General features: G+C 38.2%; 1 protein-coding gene across 1 annotated transcript; it reads right to left on the bottom strand.

Annotated features, from left to right (window-relative positions):
• Nucleotides 1–674: 674 nt before the first annotated feature.
• Nucleotides 675–22,544, bottom strand: LOC142139800 (polyunsaturated fatty acid lipoxygenase ALOX15B-like). The gene is made up of 13 exons (XM_075197669.1): nt 22,427–22,544; nt 21,991–22,072; nt 19,244–19,366; nt 15,191–15,294; nt 14,543–14,715; nt 14,236–14,382; nt 13,152–13,355; nt 12,318–12,404; nt 11,957–12,126; nt 11,549–11,670; nt 10,658–10,758; nt 1,234–1,404; nt 675–998 (listed from the first exon to the last, which is right to left on the bottom strand). The coding sequence occupies exons 1-13, from the start codon at nt 22,542–22,544 to the stop codon at nt 819–821; spliced, it is 1,782 nt and encodes a 593-aa protein (XP_075053770.1). The 3' UTR covers nt 675–818.
• Between the last annotated feature and the right edge of the window lie 3,875 nt (nt 22,545–26,419).

The following is a 26,419-nucleotide window of genomic DNA, read 5'->3' as shown; positions in this document are numbered from 1 at the left end:
TGAGCGTACTGAGTTGCTGTGTTTACTGTACTGTGCTGTCTCCCATTGTATTGTGATTTTGTTTGTCTCTGTACGGCGCTGCGGATGCCTTGTAGCGCCTTATAAATAAATAATAATAATTAATAATAATACTGTTTTATACTCCGACACGTTTTATAAGGGCTGTCTTCTGAGTCCAAGATTTATATATTGCCATTTCAATTGCTCTTTTATGGTGTATGTTTTATATATGGAGATCAAATAATAAATGTCTATATTTTATAGAAATTTACAGACAGGTTTTTTTTAAATAATGTTTAGGAAAAGGAGACAGCATGAAAAAATAGGTATACTACAAAGTCCAGAAATATTACAAACAGCAAACATATTCTCTTTTGTTTTCAGAAGCATTCTGAACACATTTCACGAAATGTTAATCCCATTTATCCACACACCAGATGACCCCCTCCCCTTTGTCAATGCCAATAGTTATAAATCAATATCAGAACACAAAGAGCAATTAGAGATTGTTTGATTTTTATTACAAAATGTGACATGCAGCGCGCTCAAAGAATAATGAATCTATATAGGGAAAAATATGAACATTTAATTTATATGACATGAACTACATCATTGATTGAAAAAAGCTCCACTTGACAACTTTTTAATCACAATACTGCAGAAAATTTCCAGCTAATCAAAAACTATCTGCTCCCTAAATCTTCATCATCAACCTTGATTTAAATTGCACCAGCAGATTCTGTAGCGCTTTACAATTGGGATACCTAGTCATATCCCAAAAGAAGGTACTCAGTGACGATCAGGACACTGACACAATGTTAGATAGAGACACTGTTCTCAATCACTCCGGGATTCAAGAAGGTATAAGGCAAAAACATGTTCGTGTTCCGTTCAGTAATGGACTTGGAAATTTCATCCAACTTGTTCTGGAAATCCTTTATGAACTTCTGTGGGACCTCCTCTGTAAAACGCACATCAGGGTAATCCCCTAAACGTCTCTGGAGAGCAATAAGGAATTTGATTAATGGAAGCTTTTTTAGCCATGATTTCTTTATGTATTGACTGAGTCCATTCATCAATACATTACAGAGCAGAGCTGCATGTACATGAATGGACAGCTGTATATATCATGATCTGCGCAATAATTCTCTCTTACATATTCCCCAGACTAGAAACACAAAAGGAGCAGATCTGCTTATTGCTTTTATGTCCGTACAGGATTCTAGTACTCACCCGGTCTCTTGGCTCATTACTAAGCAGCCACACTGTGGTCATTCCAGTAGTGGTAGTGTTTACTTCTGGCAATGCATCCAGGATACTCTGGGGTGTGCTGACCCCTTTAGCTGTGGGAGGGGGGGTTTTCATGGATGTGGGACCATTGGGCATCCAGGCATAGAAGTCAAACTGCAATAGATACATTGATCATCTGAAACATGTTCATATGCATGAATAATTTATCCACAAATGCATAATTATCTTCTCAATATTTTCCTAATTATACATCGGATATATACACATTGCCATAATACATTCGAAAGGAAGATCTAGCTCTTGAGTGTAAACGTAATATTTTGTATCTCTGAAACTAAATATATTTTCCACATGGACCAGTAAATATTGTCACAGGACCAGTAAATATTGTCACATGAAACACCCATGTGGTGTCTTTGCATAATATCAAATGTATGCTTACAACATGTGTGTATCAGTTGTTAGTTAAATGTCTCATCTGTCAATCATGCATAAAGCAAATGGAAATAGGGTGGGAAAAATTTGACAAGAGTTTGTGCAACACATACTGTAGTTATTGTGTTAGAAATCCTGTTTTTCAATGACTCGTATAGATGGTCTTAGTAATAATTCTTGATGTACAGCCTCAAACCCTCCAAATCAAGGATAAAATTAGATTTTATATTTACATTAAATTCTTTTCTTAGTCCATGGGGGACATTGGACCATGGGGTATAGAACCTCCTTCAGAACATGGACACTTGAAATAATTCTATCAATTAAATGCTCCACAGTCTTATACCTCCCCATCTTGCAGGGAAATCAGTTATTATACTAACCAAGTCCCACAGGACAGAACCAAAAAGAAACAAAGAGAGAGAGAGAAATTACTTCATCCCTGAAAAAGGAACATTTAACTTTGGTAAACTTCTTCCCAGGATATCTAGAGCTTAATTGGATGGGCGCTCAGTGTTCATCATGGACTAAGAGAAAAGAATTTAGCGCAAGTTTAAAATCTAGCTCTCTCTATCAGCCACTGGGGGACACTGGACAATTGTGATGTATCAAAGCTACTCCCTTTGGGTGGGTACGCTCACAAACTAGTAGTGCGCAGCACCCTATACCTAAATCCAACGACCTTAGAATTGTAAAGGTATGTATAGAGCCCCATGTGGCAGCCAACCAAACTGCCCGGCCGAAGCCCCATGATGAGCCATCCACAAGGCGCTCACCGATTACACCAATAAAGCCAGCTGTGCCAATCTCTGCCATGACTGGCTTCACCAGTCTGGTGCCACAACTGCACATCGACTCCTTTCTATCATACCCTTTAAGGATGCAGGAATCATCGCCATTATAGGGAGCCAGTAATAATTCTAGAAGCCTATCGCAATAGAGAATTTGTATATCCCTGATGTTGACGTATGCCACTGTGGTGGAATTGTCCAATTGAATCTGCATGGGATTTCCACGTGATTGAAGGTAACCCTGAGCTAGAACGTTTAGCATCGCTCTTAATTCTAGAATACTTATCGTAAGCTTTGCAAGAACGGACAGTGAAAGGAGACAACCTCTCAGCACTAGGGGAAATCATCTGTTGCCACAATTGTCCAAGTTTATATAGCCAGGGGACAGGCCCTGTTAATGCTGCCATCTCAACCTCCAGAAGACCAGCTTCCATCTGAGAGCCAATAGAAACACCCTATTAATCTGAGTATTTCCACCTAAACATAAGTGCTGAGTGTCCAGAGGATTATCCTGCTGAATGAATCTGTCTGATACCTTAACAGAAACAACTTTTGGAAAGAACACCTCCCACTGTCTTATACCAACACTGGAAGAAAATCACTGGGAACTGACAAAGTGATTTCTGAACCCTGTGCATTTACCGCTACACAAAAAGGCCTGAAACCAATCATCCTACGCTCTTGGCAGTTGTACCAGTAGTAACCCTTTCATTGTTCATCTGGCTAATAATCTTATCCAAGTCAACCCCAAATAGACATCACCGTAAAATGCAAGGAATCCTGACTCTTTTTGACTCTGCATCTGGCTCCCAAGCATTGATAAAATTGTCTTGGCAAGCTGAGACCATCAAGAAGAACTTCTGGCCCACGGTTTTACCAGCATCTAGAGCTGTTTCCCAGATATACTTATTCTTCCCAGATGTGTACCGCCAAGATAGCCATTACAGACCAATGCCACCCAGACAACAATCCTGCAAGGAGTTGCTCTGACCACTTTTCTTTGGTCCAGTTGACCCAGTTTTTGGTGCATTATTACTCTAAGCTTGTGTGGGTGTTGGTGTGTATGCGCTACTGGCACGGGTTACTCCACCTAGCAAAACTAGAAAAAGATTTTAGCGCCAAAATGGGCCAGAGGATTCAAATAGGCGGCATCCATAGATGGCTGACTATTCTGTATGTAGAACCCACTGAGGAAGCCACTATATGTGGTGAAACCCATTTGGTACATACCTACACTACAAAAAGAGTTTGCCATTTAGTTTCTCTTTTTTAAAGCTTTCATTTATAATCTATTTATTCTCACTTTTATTTTTATTTCTATTTTTATTACTTTAGCATTGATTATTATTTTTCTATTTTTATGTTTATAGATTGTTATTTATTTGCATCTCTATATTGTTTTCTTCCTGTACTCATCCCCACCCATCTCCTTCAATTACTCTGTATCTATGTTAATAATTCTCCATATTACCTTTCACTTCTACCTACATTCATAACCCTGTCCAATCTGTACTACTACCTACAATCTGGTTTATGGTTATTATCCCTACTATCTTCTTACTACTGTACTACTACCTACAATCTGGTTTATGGTTGTTATCCCTACTATCTTCTTACTCTCTTATTGTTAATTGTACAATCATTCCTGCTCCTGAAATCTATAATATATTTTACCCACTTATACCTACAGTACATTCTAATCTCTACTCCACTTACACTCCAATTTTGTTTCTATCCACATCCCTATCTCTACTTGCATTACTATGTCAATTTCTATCTGTATTACACAGATTCCTCCTGTTCTTCCTTCTATAACCCCTAAACCTTGCCTCCAGCCTCATATTTCCCTGCACCACACTCTTTTCCCTAGCTACATTACTCTTTTACACCACATTCCTGCACTATATCCCTTTCTACCGACAATACTACTCCCAATTCTATCCATTACTACACCACATTCTCCTTTCATCTCAATCTTCATTTCTATTACCTCTTACTGCCACCTCCAACAGATCCTGGACCACCATACCCGGTATGTCCATTTAAAGCAATTTTCCATACTTTATTTTATGTACACCATCTCTAACCCCTATTATTTCATTTTACTCCTACTTCCAAAATTATTTCACCCTCTAACCCATTCTCAATTTCGCTTACCTGCATCAAGACATCTTGATTCTTCATCGAGAACTACTGCCGCAGCTCAACGTTTCAAACATCATTCGGATACACAGAACCACATCACACAGACCACACCGACAAAAGCAGAGAAACCACACGACGACAACCCATTATGGCCCATACTCCACCGCTACCGAAAGTATGAGAAATACTTTTTTCTACTTTTTTCTAGTCTAGTTGACCCTATCTGAGGCTAAAATGGGTCACAGTAAAGCACCAGCCACTAGCTAACTAGTTTTAAGAATGGTCTCAAACATTCTTAAGGGCTGTGGTATTCATGGATAAGAATAGACATGACATTGGACAGTCACGCTATATAGACGACCCCCTAGGTGGAATTTCCCTTGTAACCTACTCTGGTAAGGGATAAAGTGTCTAAAATATGCATATAACCTAAACCTATGTAGTGTTTGGGTCCGCAACTAGCCCAGCAATTTTTTTTAATTGCGGTGAACAAGTACTGTTTTAACCATGCATATCGCCCAAACCGGCTCGCCTTTTGGAATTGCTAAGAGAAGCATTGGGTAATTGGCTGAAGATTCAGTGAAATCGAGGGAAGGACAGGTCCCTTCTCCTACAACCAGTGGAAGTGAAGCGAGCTACTAGGCAAATGCTGAATTAGACTGCGCTAGTGCCTTAGCCCAAGCCGGAGGTGATCCTAGCCAGCGCTTACGACATGTGGCCTCCTGCCAAAGGCATCCATGTCTGACTGTCCACTTGGTGATATCCTGATATTTTACATAACTATGACAAGTCACAGATGAAGCCCCGCTATCCTAGACCTCCCTTTATTTGGCCTGACAAGCAAGGAAGATAATCCACGGCAAATACAGAGTGCACAATATAGAAAGGGAGAACTAGGTATCAACAGACAGCAATAAACTCATCAGTAAATTGTGCAAAAATATACTTCACAATCCCCAATACAATCCCACTCCAGCTAGAAGTAACTATCTTCTGCTGGGGAAACAGTCTAGATCAGACACTGCAGTTCAGCTCTCCTCTGATATTCAGTATATACTTGAAAGCAGTCAGGGGGGAGAGCAAATTATGCTACCTGTACCTTCCCCCCAGAACCCAGTATGCATAGACCTCTTTTTATCCAGCCTAAAAAGATAAAAGAGCAGGAAAAAAAGTACAGAGTACACAATATGGAAAAGTGAACCAGGTATCAAGAGATACAAATTTAATTCATCAGATATAGAACAATCCCCAATTCAATCCCGCCCCAGGTAGAGGTGAATACCGGAGGTTGGCGAGACAGAGGAGAGTTGCCCTGCTGGCACAGTGTCTGATCTACATTATATTAATATTTATTATACACCTGGGACATACATCATTAAGATAAGCTAAAGTAATAAAATGGAGGTTTTTGTTACGGATGGAAGAGTAAAAGTCCTAAAGGTCCGATTTTTTCAGCGTATTAAAATCACGGCAAATCGCTGATGATAAACTCCCCCCCCCCCCCGATTTTAGTGCAAAAGTTTCTGAAATGTATCAAGCTGCGATTTTTACCCCGATTTTCAAAATCGCTGGTCATCTCTGGTGATTTGCTGCGATGTCAAACACTCCTTTGGTTAGCAAACTCTCCTGTGTTGTCCCTATCTAGCTGTGAGATTAGTAAACCCATCACTGTTACATTGCCCTGTCTATAGAACCGGAGGTCCGAACAGCTGTCAAAACTGATAAAAATAAAGGTTAAAAAAAAACAACAAACACATGGAGTCCCCCTCTAGTAACCCTAGTGCTGACAGCCTACTACTGGTTACATGAAAATCGTGGAAAAATTTTGTGTGGGGTCCCCCTGATTTCACATAACCAGCACTAGGCAAACCAGCCGGGTTTGTGGCACTATAACAGGGGGACACGCAACAGGGGTTCCCTAGGGAGTGGGGTACGCCGAAAAAAATGAGCTGGCCCTCCCTCTAGAGACAACCGGCACAATGTTGAAAGCACTAGGGCTCTTCCTACACCCCTGGGCGGTGGGCGTAGGGTACTAAATGGCGATAAAAGTGTAAAACAATAAATGAACGCCATTTTGTTTTGTGGAACTACAAATCCCAGCAAGTCAGGGTGCCCTAAACAGTGTGGGCATGCCGATACTTGTATAACTACAAGCACCAACATACCCATGGCAGCCAGGGTATGTTGGCACTTGGAGAACAAGTGCCAACATGCCCTGACACCTGAGCTTGCTGGGACCTGTAGTTCCACAAAAGAAAAATGTTAAACCCTCATTAAAACCACATACATTAAAAATAATAAAACCCCAATAATGACACTAAACACCCTCATTTATACCACATATTTTTATTAAAAATAAATGCCCAGAATACTCACCACTGATGTTTTCATCTGTTGTCAGCAGCTTTTAATCCGAAAATAGAAATCTACAATGAACTATAGAAGAACTATAGAAGAGAAGACTCTTCTATATGAACTCTTAAATGAACTCTACAAATCTGTGTCGGGGGGAAGCCACATAGATTTTTAAATTGCAGACTGTCACCAGATGGGTTAAATGATACAATTGAATTCAATGATCGGTATTTGTAGGTAGAATATATAGATACACTGTTTTTGACGTCTTTTTGTAGGGTTTTTTGTGAAAATAAATCCTAGTTTTACATCTATTCAGTACATTTATTTCTCTATGAATAGAGTTCACCCATTGATGTAGGTTATTAGTTAGTTTTAGTTTATTTGTTGTAATTTGAAAAAAAAATATTGAGCTCTTTGAGGGGTTCTGGTTATATTAACATTAATATTTTTCTTTTTGTAGTCAAATATGAATATATCAGTATGTCTGTGCTTTTATGCATTATACATATGTATGGACATGTGTATGTATTTAATTGAACTATATAGCTATATATTTACTCAATTAGTTATCTCATATGTGAGAAGTCAGATCTTGCTAAATCCCCCTTTTTTCTGTATGTTGAAAGTTTGTCGGCATGTTAAATTTAATTTTATCATTAAAAGTTATGGATTTTATTGTTTTACAATGTCTAAGAATGTGTATTTGTAAAATATTACAAGAGTTAATTCTCTGGATGTTGGTCAAGTGTCCTCAGAAGTCTCATTTAACATTCATTGATTCACAAATCACAAGATGTGCTCAAGCTTTATATAGTTGGATACTATAGAGATGACTGCATTGCTTTGAGAAAGTCTGTTGTGATCAGATGAAATGTGTCAGAGAGCCCTCTATCCTTTATAGAAGATCCGACAGACCATACTTCCGTTATCTACAGTGTTTACTTGCAACAATAGGTACTTGTCGTTCAGGAACTATTAAGCTACTCAGTGCATTGAATGGTCTTTTCTAGCTGACCATTTTTTTTTGATAGTTAGTAGAATAAATGTTGACTAATTGTTATACACAACGAAATATATAAAGATTTTCAGAAGATGAGGACCAGATTTCTGGTGGCACAACACAACAGATAATACTATGAGAACAGCATTGATTGTGATCTTGGGAGTTCAAGTTCCATCTAGGTTGATTTTAGTGGGGTTCTATTTTTTTGTGATTAAGATAAATGTTGGGTAATTTTTTATATAACTATAAAGCAATTGTTACTAGTAAAGATACATTTAATAGCTTGATATGCAAGGATAATGTTTGACATTTATCTTTACAAGTTTATATAAACTTCAAACCTGTTTTCCATGGTCATATCTTTTCGGAAATTTTAATTAACTTTTAATTATAATGTTATACACATTTAATATAAAACAAGAAAGGGTTTATAGAATTCAGGTAAAAAATGCTCATATTGTTGTTATTATGGTATATTGTTTTTTCTTGTTTTTTTGCCAACATGATGCAAATAGGTTTTAATTAGAGATGTTCACTGACCCCCGTGTTCTGGTTTTGGCAAAATCGTCCTAATGTGTTTTGGGGGGTTTTTTGGATCTGTATTTATTAAAAAAAAATTGCTAAAAATCACATAATTTTGCTCTATTTTTGTTCCTATTATTAATCTCATAACACTAATTTCAAGTAATTTGCAGTCACTTTTGACCCACCTCACAGGTCACAATATTATTTTCATACACTTTCAAACAAAGACTGTAGATTTAGAAGACCAAGCCTGCCAGCCCTAGTATTTGTATTTCAGCAATGGCAATTAACAATGGAGCTCTCTTGAATGTCACTGTAGACTAAGAACACTGCTACCCCCTCCTCTTTCTATTCTACATATGACGCTGCCCAACTGCTCTACAGACTGTGCTACCCCTTCTGTGTCCCTCTGTGAAATGGCGCTAGATCACCATGGAGGGCGGTACTTATAGAATCCAAAACTTCGGAGATCTGACAATGTTTTAACTTGTTTTCAATTCCGAGAGTGCGCGAAAGTGGCTAGGAATTGAAAACGAAAGTGGCTTAATGCAATGTGTTGCTGTATTTCACCTCTGAAGAAATTAATGTGCAGGTGATGAAATGCATCAGGATAAATCTCCATGCTGTTCCACTAAATTGGAAGTTAAATCTATTTTCAGTCATTTCAATGACTGATTGGGACCCATTAGTGATCTTGGAGATTACAAAATCAAATGAGTTCTTAAGCTTCATCATTTTTCAAAGCTATTGGAACAGCGTAATTACAGCTTACACTTGTGTGTTTTTATTATGTTTAGCTTACATTCAGATATTTTTTTATATGTGTGTTATATGTGCATTTTTAAGACACTTTTTTATCCATTTAGATGTGATACTGTTTATATTATAAAGAAATTCTATTTAATATACCTTTTCAGCATCATGTGTGGCATGGTTATATTTTGACCAGTTGCAGCGCTGTAATAATTTTTTTCTTTGTTTATAATTTGCCTTGCTTAGGTGGGGCCTAACACACCCCATATTACAGCTGTGCTACTGATCAAATGTAATAATTGATATTTTATCACTATACTCATATATATATATATATATTCATTTTATCATCCAATTACACCTATGGTGCGCCAGTTAAATATTTTTCTTTGCTGTAAATTATACTGCTTGTACCTGCACCTCCCCCCAGGACTTGGTAGTTATAGTCCTCTCTTTTTCCAATCTGAAAAGAAAAAGCGCAGCAAAAAGGCAGATACAAAGTACACAATATTGAAACGTGAACAAGGTATCAGTAAACAATAAAACTCACCAGAATTTGAGCACAAATCACATAATTCCAATGCAATCCCACTCTAGCTAGCAGTATTTACCTGCTGCTATAGACAGAGCAGAGTATAGCTAATGGCACAATGATTTTCACTACATAGCGGAAATCAGTCAAGGAGGGGAGTGCAATGATTCTGCTTGGGCCTGCACCCCCCCTTAGGACTTAATAGTCATAGACCTCTCTTTATCCAACATTATAAGAAAAAGAGTAGGTAAAGAGGCAGCAGAGTTGCTGCAAAGTGACTGGTTTAGACTGGTCTTCAGAACACAGCTGAAATCAGTCAGGGAGGAGGTGAATAATATAGTACAGGGGTCTACACCTCCCCCCAAGACCCAGCACATCAGCAGCCAGCATCCTAGAGGACACCCCCTTGTGCTACGGCTGTGCCTAGTGAAGGCCCACCGGATCCTGCTTCCCAAGTGGAGCCCTGGCTCTACAGTGCGGTTGCTTGGCAGGCTCCAGGCCCCACCAAAAGCGGACCACATTTTTAACATCCCCTTCCGGTTCCAGGAAGGAGAACCTACCTTGCCGCTCTCCCGGTGTGGTCTGGTTCCCAGCAAGACTATCTACTCTAGGTGAATAAAAGAAACAGGCAGCCCAGAAAATAAGACCCTGTAATGAGGGCACTCTAAAAAGCTGATTTCCCTGCAGGATAGGGAGGTAGAGAGAGAATTTAATTGTTAGAATTATTTAGAGTGCCCATGTCCTAAAGGAGGCTCTATACCCCATGGTCCAGTGTCTCCCAGTGGATGACAAAGAAAATAGGAAAGACTCACTCTGCATAGTAGGTTTATAACCTTGTATGTTGTGATGCTTTATGTCACTCACCTGACCACTGTTGACAGCTGCGTGTTGAGCAGAACAAGTGAAGATAACCATGGTCAGGAACTTGATCAGAGAAGACTTGGTCTCCAAAGACGATGGCATTCCTATCAGAGGGAATAGTCCATTAATAAACTAGACCTCACCAACACTCTACAGGATGATCTAAAATGTGATTTGATGCAACAAGGAATCTTGGAAAATTCAAATGTATGTAACATAATTACCATATACAGAGAATTTTAATATCAGCATGCAATCTTAGTGCTGCTAGAGTCAAGCTATATGTTATTCAATTTGTCTCAGAGCTTTTTAAAGGCCAGGAAAGCATTGCCTTGAAAACTCTATATATTAAAGTCAGCCACACACAAGCTGATCCCCTTGGTCTGAATGCTAGTATCCATGTCCAAAGTGACTGTACATGTAGGTAATTGCAAAACATTGACCTGTTAGTACAGCCAAGAGATGATCATATACAAGCTGATACTCCCCTTCAAACCAGTTTAAATAGTATTTGTGAAAGAACATATTGAGTTAGATATTCTCTCAATAACTGTGTGCTCCCTCAGTAGTAGAAATGTACTAAATATCGCATTTGAATTTATATTTTATGATTATATAATAAAAGCTAAATTTGAATTTATAATTTGTGCAGGTCGGTCTTTTACTCTGTTGACTAGAACCATAATGTAAATGCCGACATGTTAATATCCCAAGAGTGCCCCATTCAAATAGGTGATCTTCCTTTTTCCATTACCATACTAGACAAATTGAGTATGAGGCCAGCATAAGTTTTGGAGAAGGGGATGAGGATGGAAGGAAATCAAACAGTCAGACTGACTAGTTTGCTTTGCAACTCAGTTTAACTAAATACAGTAGAAAGTTCTTAATTCTTACCTGAAGATTTATATGACAAGAAACCTTCTTCAAAGATCTCTGCTACCCAAGCCTGAAGTTCAGGGTCTGCACTGACCACTGCATCACTCTCATAGTAGTAATGAATTATGTTGGACACAAAGCTGAGTGGAGAAATAAAAAAAATATTGAGGTACAAAGAATTGAATTTCAAGTATGGAGAGTATACATGGGCTAGAAAGGGGTCTGGGATTATAGATGTCTGGAACCCCCCTTATAAGACATGTTTGAGAAATTGCTGTGTGTTGGTTGCTTTATAGCGTTTTTATGCTGTATGAAAACTTATAAATAAACCAGTTTGAGGATTTTTAAAGATGGAAATGAGGTCATCTCCCTCTGGTTGAGTAGTTGGGACAGGCCAATATTCTGCATATCTACTTGCATCTCTACCTCTCCACAGCCAGCCAGATCTTCATCCCATCATCCCTATACAGGTAATTGGGAACGGACTCCATTCCTCTTGTCTGGATGTCTTCAGGGAGACAGAGGCTGCTATAAGTGACCCCATCCATTGCTCTTTTCAGCAGTATTGCAATACCTCCATTTCCAGTCACCACAGCCTGGAGAAAAGTGGACTATGTGTTAGATATGTTTTCTGCAATTTTGCATTTTGTAATTTCCTGACAATCATTTATACACCGCTGTACTGTAAATGCTGAAATTATAGGATCAAGTCAAAACAAAGCACTAAACAGATTATAGCTGGCATTGGAATGAAGACTGTGTAACCTTTGTATAGTCAGGGTCTCACCTGATCAAAGAGGCCTCCGGGACCAATGAGCTGAGTTCTGGCAAGGACGTTGATTTCCAGGGTGAAGCGAAGATGTGGAGTAATAAGCTGGGGGGAGAAAGATATACTGCTTATAGACACATCTATTCTAGGCCATAATGAGGGCCTGATGAGATTCATTTTACATGCAGAAAATATAAAGCCCTTCAAATCTGCTTCAATTAGTAATTTGTGCCTTAGAATCAGCAGCTCAAAAATGATAGCCTATTAAGAAAGTGAAAACAAGTCCGTAAAAGTCCTGCATTGGTGTTTACAATTCTGGCATATATTGGAATGGCTGATGTCAAAATATTTAATCAAGTCTTAGACAAATGGTCATGGTAGTTTGTGAGAGGCATGATCATAGCACCATTTCATTTTGTCCCATCAGAAAGCACAATGACTACACACTTACTTAAGATTAGGACAATGTCATCTGATGCTTTGTAGGGCATAAAACTGTCTTATTGAACATTTCAACAAATCAAACCAAAGTCTACAATATTAAAATATAAATACAGATTTTATGCTGTCAGGCAGTGGATGATATTTGTATTTTGCTCTTCCAGATTAAACAATCCAATTCGCCATATGAACGACAACATGGAAAATTTAAAGTCCTTGGAAACAAGATTAGTAATATTTAGAAATGCTAAATGATGACATATGCCTTGGTAACTAAATAGTTAGCATCCACATATGTTCCCAACATTAAGCCACAATGAAGGTCTTCATGTGGTTGGCCCCATAGCTCATTTATTGAAACTCTGCAGTGAACTAAACTCTCTGCAGGACAATGGTTTAAACAGGTTTCACCTTGTGCACTGGATGGCCCATTGGAAGTTGCCTGGTGGTTGCAATGTTAAAGACCTCAGCAAAGAGATGAGTGCGGAGAAGGTGAGTGTCCACTTCATGCACTTGGAAGTCAGAATTGCGCACCCAGATCTTGGCCAGTAACCAGTCAGATTCAGAGTCATTGGGTAGAAAAATTGGATTGTTCTCTCCTGGGGTTTGCATCAACTGTAAGAGAAAGCACATCTAGATCCACATATCCTTTATCATCTACGTATCCTATACCATGTGGTTTAGAAGCGATCAGTGCATCTTCACTGCATGTGCAGTTATGCTAAAATTTGTGAAAAAGCCCTTTGTACTGCAGAGACATTTGCATGTGTTTAACCATAAAGCAGCTGAATATATTAAAAGGTTAGGAAATCTTAGTTGTGAAAAAGAACGTGTATCCAAGTAATGCTTTAGCTGATGTTTCTTAGGAATTTTCTAAATTGAGTCCATTACCAGTTGGTCAACAGGAGGGGAAACCACAAATTAATTTTTGCTGAAGTAAACATTGTTCTAATTTTAGAGCAGGGTCTTCTGATTTGGGTTGGAAGAATGAGCCAGGAGGCGTACAATCTGTTTGTCTATCAACTGGGGTCTGAATCTGTTTTTTGATATCTATCTGCTGTAAAGAATTTATTTTTAGCTCCTTCATACCTTTCACAGATCATTTTTCCATGTTCAATGACATACAGGTGCCAAGACTTACTGGGAACAAAAGGTATGCAGTGTCCCACATTGTATACAGTTATCAGCATGGTGATATACTAAAACATCACTATGCTTTAAAGACGACATATAATGTGCAGAACTCATTTGAAGCAACTGGTACCCTGAAGTTTGTGGCCATACCAGCAAACATGTTCCAATTACTGGATTACTGATCTACAGGACTGGGGAAAACTGGAGCCATAAAAGTTTATGTTGTCTATTCTCATGTATCTAGATTATTATATTGGACACCATACTAGATATTTCAAAGAGAACAGAATTCTGAATAATTTTTCATTCAAATTTGTTTTTACCAGTTACAGTAAATAGACATTCCAAAATTGAAACTTGCCTGGATGGCTATAGGGATGAGTTGATCTTGATGATTTTTCCATAGTAGACACATAGGGGCAGCAATGTATTGTTGTTTTCCATTAATGGAGTTGTTGGCTGGGATCCCATGAAGAAATGTGTAATCTGCCAGAAAGATGTTGCCATTCTGCAAGACATATCAGGCAGATTATTGAAAGACATATGAGTCATAAAGCATAAGTTTGAATTAACTATGCACTAAAGGAATAAATGGGATAGTCAACAAGTTTCAAAGTCATTTGCATTCAATAACCACCACTGGTCATCACTTGCCATACAAAACCCACCTCTAGTTCTTTTTGAAGGTTGGTGGACGTCCCCAGAGATGCAGCCACCATATCATCACCAACTGGAAAGTTTGCAGGGATTTTGAAGCATTTTTTGATTAGCATAGGGTTAATTCCATTCAGAAATTGGCTACCAAAGAAGTAATCCTCTTTCCATATCTCAGCCACCACATCTAGGGAAAAAAGACACGATGTCTAGAAGCATTATACTGTGTGAAAGGTGGAGCTACCTGGATTTTTACTGTGCACAATACAGATCATTTCACAAGATTGTACAACAACATGGGGGATAAGATTCTAATGTTATGAGAAACTTCTAATAATGACTCAAAAGTAATCGCACAAACCTTCATTAACAAGTCAGTTGTTCCTAGTCTCAGTAGTGTATGATTACCATATCAAACTAAACAAACATTATATTTTCTACAGATAATTTTATATTAGTCATTACAGGAAAGTAGTTTGGAGTTTAGACCTTTGTAGGCTGACATGTAAGGAAATCTCTTTTCATGCAGAATTAGGTGAGTGTTACCAGAACAGATAAATGGCATAGTTCAAAGAGTAACAAAGCTCATTTTGCATGAGATGTTTTTGTGGTAAAATTCTGCTTTATAGAAGTAGTTCTGGAAAGAGACAATATAAACATACCTGAATGATCTGACTGTCTGAGGCAAAACACCAATTTAATATCTTCAAGATCAGACCATGAATCCTGATTGTCTGTGAATCCTTTCAACTTCATTTCAAGTCCTCTGTGAGAGTAAGTAGGATAAAGGTGTCAAACAACCATATGCACAGTACTGACAATTGCCTGGACTAAGTCTATTACTCCAACATCTAATAGCTAAGTTGAAAGAGAAATAACCACATCAATGCTCAGGATGGAAACTAGTATGTTCAAATAAGAAGATAGAGATCACTGCTGTGGTTTTATTTTGTGGGGGGGGGTCAAGAAGTTAATTAATTTCAAGTCTTCCTTTCCTGAATAAAATATTAGGATAACTTGGCTGACTGACCAAGAGGTACTTCATCTTCTACAGGTTCATCATCATGATCATCATTTATTTGCAAAGCACCACAAAACTCTGCAGCACCGGACTATCAGTTACAAATCTTTCAAAATACAATTGCACATATATCTAGAGGTAAAGGGTAATGCTGACAAATTAGGAGCTAGAAGGACTCACAGGGGACCCAGAACTGTAGCTGGTTGAAAAATATAGTAGTATCAGTTGGGGGGGTAGGATAGGCTATAATTAAGAGGGGGGTTTTGAGAGATCACGTTAAATATTGAAAGTTGGGGGTGGAGTTCTGTCAGGTAGGATAGGGATCTTCATAAGTGAGGAGCAGCATGGCAGAAGTCTTGGAGGTGGTAGTTAGAGGTGGTTTCCAGAGAGGAGAAGAGGCATAGGTCAGATGCAGGTCAAAGAGGCAGAGGTGTAGTATATCTCATGATGATGTCAGTGGTATATGAGGGGAGGAGTTGGTGGCATTTAAAGGATGAATGGGAGTAGTTTAAATTGAATTCTGGAGGAATGGGAAGCCAGTATATGGTTTAGCAGAGTGTTGCAGCAGATGTAGAGTGACAGTAGAGAAAGATCAGTCTCGTCTCAGTGTTTAGGATGGTTTGTAGAGGTAAAAGACGAATAGAAGTGGTTGTAGTAGTCAAGGCGGGAGATAAGGAGATATTGGATATGGGTTTGGGATCGTCCTGAATGAGCGAGGAATATTCTGGCTATGTTTAGAAGGTAGGAAGTGAACCAGGAGATAACAGTGCTGTGAAGGCCAAGGTAGTGAAGGGTTTCAAGGAGATGAGGACAGAGGTTAAATATTGGGGGCAAGGTGTGGAGGAGTTGGGTGGAAATGGGATTGAAAGGACAGGTTGAGAGGGAAGAGGAATCAAGGAATATTAAATAGATTTTCTTCAGTAATAAGCGAGAAAGAACTGAGGGTGAGTAGCTGAATGGAAGAGAAGTTGGGTATAGGGTGATAAATCTGATGAGATGATTTTGTTACAGATGGTGTTGATTTGTAGTAAGTAGCAAAATCATGAGCAGTAAGGGAAGAAGTAGAGAATGGTGAGGTGGGCAGAGAAGCAAGTTGATGGCAGCAAACAGATGGTGGTGTTGGATTAACTTGGTGGATATTAAGGATCTAAAGTAAAGTAAGAGAGACGGTGGTATACTAAGAAGACAGGAAACATTTGTAATGCAGGAAGTCTGCAATAGAGTGAGTTTTTCTCCAATCACTCTTGGTTGTACTAGAGCACTCGGTTTGGAGTGCCAGAGTTAGAGTTTGGATTTGCAACTGTGAATGTTGTGTAGTAGAATGGCACTGCAGCATTAGGGCAGAACAGGTTAGATATAGGATAGATGAATAGTTCAAGTGAGGCTGAGAAGAGAATCAGGTCAATGCCATTTAGATTTTGCACATGGAGTGCAGGAGGCAAGGTGAGGAAAAAGGAAATGAGGTGGTGATCAGAAAGCAGGAAGGCAAATTTTGAGAAGCTGGAGATGGGAGAACAACAGGTCTAGTAAGTGTACATCATGATGGATGGGAGATGATATCCATTGGGAGAGGTAGCAGGATGAACTAAGCGAGAGGAGTTTGGAGGTGGCAGTGCCAGTAAAGTTGTTCATATGGATGTTGAAATAGAATAAGAATGGGTAGGTCAGAACAAAGGATGTAAGAAAGCCGGGTGGAAATGTTGTCAAGGAATTCAGAATGAGAACCTGAGGGTGATAGATAACAGCAGCATAGAGGTGGAGTGGGGAGAAGAGGTCACAAGAAACAAAAATAAAAGTGCATGCATTTTTATTGTTTGCAAACAGTTCAGTAGGGAGTGTCCAGGCAGTGCATATGGTAGATGCATGAGGATAACGGAACAGGAGAGTGTTAGATGTCCTCCTTGAGCAGTATTTCCAGGTAGAAGGTTGTTCCCCTCATTACCCCATAATATATATATATATATACATACACACACACACACACACACACACACACACACACATATACAAGCGCACACATATACGTACACACACACTACTGAGAATCTAAAAGAAGAAGATATAGGGGTAAATGTATCAACCTGCTGCGAAGACACCGAACTCGTGGGAGTTCAAGAAACCGCAGGTTGATACATTTACCCCATACTATTTATAAGGGGCAATCCTAACATAAGCGATACAGATCAATAGACATTTAGGTCTATAAATAATTCCAGATTATGGGCCTGTCATAGATCTCTCTATTTTGTTATCAAGGACAAAAAGATACATAAAATATACTAAGCAGAGACAAAATCTAACTTTTATTTTGTAATTTGCGAGTGTTCATAGGGCATAAATTCAAATATGGACCTAAAAGGTGAGTAACATGGAAATTATATGGGATTGAACCATAAAACAACAATTATTAGTGGATAGACAGATGTACTGTTATCAATGTTACAGTTCAAAGTGCATTATTCTCCAGGGTTCGAAAACTAATACTTATATTAAGTGCCTCAAAAAAGTTACATTTAATCACAACAATGGAGCTTGTATTCCTATCATGGTTGGGTCCAATTCCATATAATTCCCATATTACTCACTTTTTAGGTTCATATTTGAAATTATACCCTACGAACACGCACTTATTTTAAAATTAGAATATTTCTCTTTTTAACATTGCAACATTTTATGGGTACAAAATAAGTTACTTTTTTTTCTTTATAGTGTTTTACGTATATTTTTGTCCTTAATGGCGACATATAGAATTCTATGACCGTCTCTGATTTGGGGGGGGATCATAATCTGGAACTATTTACAGACCTAAATTTCTATTGATCTGTATTCCTTATGTTATGAGTGCCCCTCAAAAATAATATTTCCCCTTCTTTTCCAGTACTTTACATAGGGATCAATAATCCTGGTCATTATCTCTGTTAGCACTTCAAAATTAATGATATCCATGTACAAATATACTTTTTTCATGAGTATTTGCAACGTTAAATCCTAAAATTCTACCTCGTACGGTTTCTGCACTTGTGTACTGATCAGCAGACTTTGAAAGCTCAGTTATGTCTGCACACAACATATAAAAATAGATTAGAACCTTGATACACCCCAGGTAACCACCCCAGGGGCACACGCAGGGGGTGTTTCTGGGTCTCCAGAAACCCCTCCGCTAAAGTGCCCCTACATAGCGGCACTGTACTATATAGCAGCCGCGGCGCTGTCAATGAAGCGTCCGCGGCGGTGCTGTATACAATCCTATAAAAATCCTGCATGCGCCGCTGCTCACAGAGGTAGAAGCTTACTGATAAATAGTAATAAGAGCATACTTGCCAACTCTCCCGGAATGTCTGGGAGACTCTTGGATTCCAGGTGAGTCTCCCGGACTCCTGTGATTGTATGGCAGTCTCCTTCATCTGTCCACTTCCTAGTGAAGTGGACAGAAATAGGTCCAAAATGCAGCGATTCTCCTGGAATTGCGGCATTTGGCCCCACTCCCACTGTAAAATGACGCGTTTTCATCATTACGTCATGGTCCAAAACTATGCAATTTTTCGGGTCCCGCCTCCTTTCAAGCCCACCTCCCCCCGGCAGCTCCCGGACACCAACTAGAAAAAGTTGGCAAGTATGAATAAGAGTCAGGGTTGGTATTCAGGGGTCATTACAGTTGTATGACTACTGTAGTCTTCTCAGACTAGATACATACGTGGATATCATAGTGTAGCCAAAGCTGGTCCGTTTTAGGAAGGAGAACTGGTCATTAGGTGGCAGATCCGTAGCCTTTTCTGCATCGATGCAGTGAGGGGCACCTTCTGCATAAAATTTCCACCTGCAGGACACAAAGTAAGTATATGCTATAGAATACATTCATATAATCCAATCAAAAATGCATTTATTGATTCACAGACCTTCTGTTTATATTTAGAAACAAAAGATGAGAAATATATATATATATATTTTCTATATCTATGAAGTGTGGAATTCCACTACACTACTACTTCTTGCTGGGTGTGATACATATGTACAAGAGTTACATGACCTACATTTATATGGTCGATGCTATAATATAGATAGGATTGCATAAGTCGACAATAATGACAACACTATTAGGTTGAAAATTCAAATGTAGACAGTACTTTTTGGTTGACAATAATATCCCTAACACTAACCATATAATACTGTCTACATTTGAACTGTTGACCTAATAATACTGTTGACCATGTGAATTGTTGACCTAATAATGTTGACACTTGCATTGTCGAACTAATGTTGTCAACTTTCCTAATGTCGACCAAATTAAAGTCTAGCTGTCGACCACATAAACGCTTACTTCAGTTGGTAGCATGGTAAATAATTTTTTCAGCAGCTGCCGCAATGATCTACATGCAGTTACTGATGCCAAAACTGTCCAGAAACTTTATGGGCCATAGGCACCATCTTCTGCAATGACCTCAGAATTTTTAAGAGATTCTGAACAACCAAATTGTGTGCAAAGCATGCTACCATCCCTATGAAACATTATGCCAGAGCACTTGCTGATAGATGAAGGTGGGCTGCACCCAGGAGAAAATTGCTGGGAGACAGACCACAGAAAAAAATATTTTTAACATTAGACAGCATGCATCATGGAAAGTGTAGAGGCAGTAATCAGTACTCATTAGACAGACTGCAGGTGGTGTATGGAATATTGGCTATCTTCATTTTTTTGTACAAATCACCACAGTCATCAGATTTTTTTTCCCTTAATCCTTACACCAAGGGCTGATGTTTTCTTTGAGATTGACAAACAGTTTGGATTTTGAGCACCCTTTGTTACACTTTGCTCCTGCATGACCTTTTTACTAGTAGAGGCCGAAAAATTACTACTACTGCTGGTACTGGTATGCTAGTTCCAAAGTAGCATTCTCAATTTATTTGTCTTAATAATCATCATTACTTATACTCACATTTCCAAATGGTTGAGACATTTGAGAAGAAGGCTGCTCTATAATTACAGTTTTAGAATCTGATATCAGACTCACATATAACACTCATGGATACCTTTAGACTCTCCTCAGGATTCTGTGAGTGCCCAAGTTGTTCTTCAGCCTGGTTGTTCATTTCATGTATTGCTATGGCTGTTTTGGAGATGACAGAACTGCATTCTGAGTGAAGGTGGTTCAGGGGAAGTTATGGAAGATGCATGACTGTGTTGGGCACGCTTTTTCAATTGGCATTCTAGTATGTGTGTCAGAAGTAACAGGACCCCTACTAGCAAAATCTGGGCATAGTCAGAGTCTTTTTTGCCACTGTGAGTGGTATAGGGAGTGTTAGCCATTTCCATTTTCTTTAAAAACAAGAAATATATTTGTGCTGCTCACAGTCATACAGCACCCTGCTTTTTCTGCACTAAATAGTTCAGATGTCTATACCATATATACTATAATATACTATTACAACAACCAGTAGCCACTGCTTGTCTACTCTTCCCTCTCTCACACACACAATTGATCAGCAGACAATTCCAGCAGACTGATCTCTAAATAAACTCTACATTTTTGCAATAAAATCACAGCTATTGCAATATCAATTGCCTCTTTCACCCTGTCCAAGCGTGTTTTTTTTTTGAGCACAGAGTTGCAGCAAACCTCTAACTCACATGCTATCACTTCTAAAATGGGGGCTATATTTAGAAGATATTGATCCAACTCATGAGAACTGTAATTTTACCAGAAATGGTATTTTGCCTTGATTTCAAATCAGAGTATGGTACTCAAGACCGAGTGATGGCTTAATCGACTCGGAAACCCAAAATTTGGACCTGTCAGGTATCTCAGAATCCGACCGCTTATCTCTGATATAGATATATGAGATTCACTGAAATTTTGTAGATGTTTTGAAAATTGGTGAACAAGTAATATATGCTACAGCTCATGCTGATTAATCAGATTGTGTCATTTATATAGTGTAGTTCAGAAATTGAAAGCAAACACATGATTAGTTGGAATAAAGCACCAGTTTACATGCTTGGATGGAGATATATAAATATATATCTAATATATATAAGCATAGCGGCGTGTGTTAGTGAGTGTGTGGAAAAAACTATTCTCAGAAAGGGCTCATCCAATTGACCTGAAATTTGGTATACTGACATTATTTGACAAAAAAATGAGAATAGTAAAGTAAGTTAACTTCCATCATCCCCCCTCCCCCCCCCCCCCCGTGGGAGGGGTGGTAAAGGCTAAATTAAACGAGTTCAGGGGTCAAACTCATTTTTCTGAGGTAATTTTACCTCATGAACACACATTAAAAAGGACGCTTATATATACATATATACTGTAGCATATATTACTTATTCACCAATTTTAAAAAAATCTAAAAATGTAAGTGAATCTCCTCTCCCCTGGAAGACAAGACATTTTCCCATAGGCAGCAAGTATACAAGACATTACTTCATGTACATTGGTCACTCACTTGTGTGTTTCTCTCTCCTTCTCCAGTTCTACTTGCCGTTGTTGCTGAAGAATAGGATTAGTTTTCCCAGTTAATATAATTCCTGAAAGAGAGAGTTTGTCATGATACCACCAACAACCATCAGTACAGTTTTTATTGTAATTAAGTAAATGTGACATGATACATGGGTAACTAGTGATTGATATTAAAGTCTAACATGAGTAAACCATCTCATTCAGTACAAGATGGTCCCCACATGTAAACCTTCACAATTATAGTGTGACATGTACCATTCTACATAGAGCCAGTCTTCTCAGCTCTAATATCTAGTCCTGTGCACTAACATTCAACTGGAGAGACTTATATTAGTGATTTTATGATGCATTTATTAAATGCAAGTATAAGTTGGGTAAGAGTTCCTATCTGTATCCAAGTCCTGCAATAAATTCCAACTCACCCTTCCCCTCTGGGATCTCCACAGTAGTAAAGGCAGGGATCCACCGATAGAAAGGGAACTGGTAGAGTTGACCATTGGGGCAGGTCACCTCAACATACAGGCAGTACCAGGCATCCATATTAAATTTCTTGTAGTGCTCTGTTGACAGCCGAATCAACAGGAGCTCTCCCAGATCTTCCTCAATGTTAACATCAAAGTCAGTTACCTTGAAAAGCAGAGTAGAGCCTTAAAAATCTTGGCATGGAATATGTCTAGAATTCTCATTAGGATAGACCATGAGTGTCCCATTTATACAAGGAGATGTGAAGTTTTTTCCAATAGAGTTCAGGGACTTTGTGGACATAGACAAGTATATAACAATGGTAATGGCATTTTTCTAGAAAATTGCATATTTTGCAGACTTCTTGATTTATATGTTTAACATGTAAATATCAGGGTAATCCATTATATGAATCAATTAAAGAACCAAATATAAAACATTCTAACATTTCTTCATGACAAGTTGTATACATGGGTAGAATGCCAATAGAATATATGTAGTTTTTACTTTTCCTCAGATACAAACCTGTGTTTTTATGAATTGTTTCTTATTTTATTGTATACAGAATGGATGAAGGGTTAGGCTAGACTTATTTCAGTTATATGCAAGAACAGTAGCCCTTCTGGGGTCTATCCACTGAGCAGCATATTTGTTTATGAGACCTTTAAAAATGTACACAATAATTAACATATATAATCTTCTACTTCCCTATATTCAAAAAATGCTTATGACAGATATATACTGTAGGGGCCAACTAAATATTCAGTATATTTACATTCATTTTTTTAAATGGGATTGTAACGAACAAGATGTTTTTTTTAAAGGCTATTATGCCAAAACATTCATATTTGTAACATGGTATATATGAGTTTTAGTTTTGAAAATGTAACAATGACTTGCCCCCTCTGGAGTAATATTTTATCTTTTGTTGCAGACACTATTCTGAAGATTTATTACTGTCGATCCCACACATATTGCTATTTTACTTTAAATAAGATGTTTCCTTATTATAAACTCTCTCTGGTTTCCGATCCTTGAAAATGTAACATGGTGATCTGACTCTATAGAAAATGAAAGAACAACAAGTACAACCTTGGATTTTCTGGATCCACTGGGGTTCCCATTGGCTGTAATGGTTCCATGTCTACTGCTATCTCCTCTTACCGCTAGGCCTGCTTCAAGCAGGCTAAGCTTGGGTCAGTGACCCCTATGAATTTTATATTTGCCTGTTTTAAAGAGGCCAAGCAGTAAGCTTATAGAGCATCATCTGTAAATATGTTTTAGTTTGAGTGAAATCCTTATTTAATTCTATTTATTTGTAGTATAACATTCCCATATTGTGACTCTTATAAGATACTCACTGCTCCAGGTTTGAAGTTATTCCACTTATGGGGCAGTTGATGTTTAGCACTTTCACCTTGGACCCCCACAAGAACAATGGATACTTGATCAGAGGTTCCAGCACACAGGTCCTTCCCTGTTGCAAATGTCAGCTTGTAGATCCCCATGTCTGAGCCAGTGACCTTGTGAGAGAAGCACTGTAGGAAACTAGAAAAGTCAGCAATGTTTTAGACTAGCATACACACCAGTGTTCCCTCTAAACTGAGCAATCTGGTAAGGAAAGAGGTAAAAGGTCACTCTTATGAGGGCTCCACCCTAAAGATTTGTATTCAAAATCTGCTGGATGTTTCCTAGTAAGATACAGGTTTAACTCTATCATTTCCAGATTGCTCAGCTTAGAGGGAACACTGATACACACCCCTCTCTTATACCATACAAAATATCTCGCTCCTCCATGTACAAATTATTAGAATTTCCTTTGAAAAACTTCTCAATTTCTTCATATCTTTACCAACTGTAACAATGTTCTTATTTGCTCTACACCAGTGGGGGGGGGGGGGGGGGGGGGGGGGCAAACTCAGTCCTCAAGGGCTACCAACAGTTCATGTTTTTAGGATTCCTGTCTGTAGAAACAGCTGGGATAATTACTGACCCAGCCAAATAGATTAACTCAGCTGTGCATGATTAAAGATATCCTAAAAACATGAACTGGAGGTAGCCCTTGAGGACTGAGTTTGCCCACCACTTCTCTACACCATAATCTGTATCTGATGAGCTAGAAAGCCAAAGCGTGAACTCTCAATGATTTTTCTCAGCATAAAAATCAACTAAACCCATACTCACTTAATAAGGGTGTCTTCTGTTGCTCTAAAATGTGTCTTCTGTTAATGGAGAAAGTCCTGTGTACAAAATACATTAAAGTTATACCATGAAAGAAGAAATGATTGACCAAAATAATGTATACTAGATACAGCACGTGTGAGAGTCTGTATGAATCAGTGCATCTGGGGGTCCTTTTTATGTCAAAGTGTCAGTGAAGACGACTCCCTTTTTACATCTCCGTTCCCAATGGGAGAACATTACGCTTCAATGTTAGTACTCAATATAGCATACAATACCTAATACAGGTATTTGAGATGTAGTTATATATATATATATATTTATATATATATATATATATATATATATATATATGGAGACGAGAATACATAGGGCTTAAAATACATATAATGAAAAATCATACAACAGGAAACCTATATTGAGTGTAAAGTAATACAACATATATTAATTGCACTGTAGTGCATTTTACACTGTAATGATATCTGTTAGGTGTGAGATTACAGGAGCAACTGTTATCATTCATTGTCAGTGCACATTTAGTCAGTTAACCAGTAAAACCCCTGTTAGGAAGCGCTTGAGTCAGTAAAGTTATGTAACTGGCTATAAGCACCATAACCCATATAATATATGTGTTTAGATACGCAGGCTATGTTATGCCAACTGGTTTATTTTTAACAATGCAGTGGCTGAAGCCAAAAAATATTGTTATTCTCCATTTTTCATTAGTGCAATTAGTTATTTAAATGTACAAATACCCAGGCAATACATCGGCATCTAAAATTAGGTATTTTTTTTCAACACACTAACTTGTTCAAAAAAGTCTGTTCATCCACTCAAATTAAAGCCCTTATCATATTGTATTGACTATTGGTTACTTTATAAAGAATGATGACTTGGTTGAAGAAATTAAAAGTCCCCCCACCCAACCTCAAAAAAATGTGCAAAACTTTCCTTAAGTCACATTAGTGGTTATATTGATACTAGGTAAAAGCCTGTCAAAATAATGGATAAGAATAAGATCATGTTGAACCTGTTTGCACCCAATTTGACTTTACCCTTGTAGCAGCATTGATTGATTGGTTTGTCAGATGGCTGCTCAGTGTGGCAAAATACAAATTCAATACTGTTCATGGGACTACAGTTATGAGCATTAATATTTGTTTCATCAAACTTACCGACATCAAGTATGGTGTGGCATCCTGTTCACTGACTTTGTAGGCATTGACGTGATATTACCTCTGTCCTGTTCACTCTTCGATTGTTTTCTCTGTGACGGGCAATTTGCTGAGGAAATATATTTGCTTGGCGATGATGATCACGTTCTCTCTGGTCATCAGGCACCGTTTGTCGTTGAGCATATAGTGCTATACGGAAAAACATACACTGATAAAGAAAATAAAAAAGACATAACAATGCCCGGGCAATAAACACTAGTAAAAACAACAATGTCTACTCTTCTAAAAATATTTTTAGAATATGATATAATAAACATTGTTACATTTTATCTGGTTTGATAATATCCGCCTCTCCCCATTGAAGGGTATGTAAATTATATGAACATCACAGAACCTTCCCAGCGCCTGGCTTTTTCCATTGTTATAAATAGTAACTGCCACCCCGAAAAACCTAAATAAACCAAAGTAGTAAAGCCATGAAATGAGGAAAATCTTGTCAGTAGGAATGAGAGTCAGGTACACACAAGAGTTATTTGCAAACATTTTGCCAAATTTGTTTGTGTCTTATGTATGTGTATTTATATGTTTTTTAACATA

Source organism: Mixophyes fleayi, chromosome 2, assembly GCF_038048845.1.
Source record: "Mixophyes fleayi isolate aMixFle1 chromosome 2, aMixFle1.hap1, whole genome shotgun sequence".
Taxonomy (NCBI): Eukaryota; Metazoa; Chordata; class Amphibia; order Anura; family Limnodynastidae; genus Mixophyes; species Mixophyes fleayi.
The sequence above is the reverse complement of the archived record's forward strand: the minus strand, read 5'-3'. Positions and strand labels throughout refer to the sequence as shown.

Coding starts and splice junctions, on each gene's coding strand:
- LOC142139800 (XM_075197669.1), bottom strand. CDS start 22,544: ATGGATGCCTGGTACTGCCTGTATGTTGAGGTGACCTGCCCCAATGGT. Junction 15,295..19,243: donor GGCTACACTATGATATCCAC/GTATGTATCTAG, acceptor TTACTCTCACAG/AGGACTTGAAATGAAGTTGA. Junction 13,356..14,235: donor TCATCCCTATAGCCATCCAG/GCAAGTTTCAAT, acceptor TTTCTCTTACAG/TTGATGCAAACCCCAGGAGA.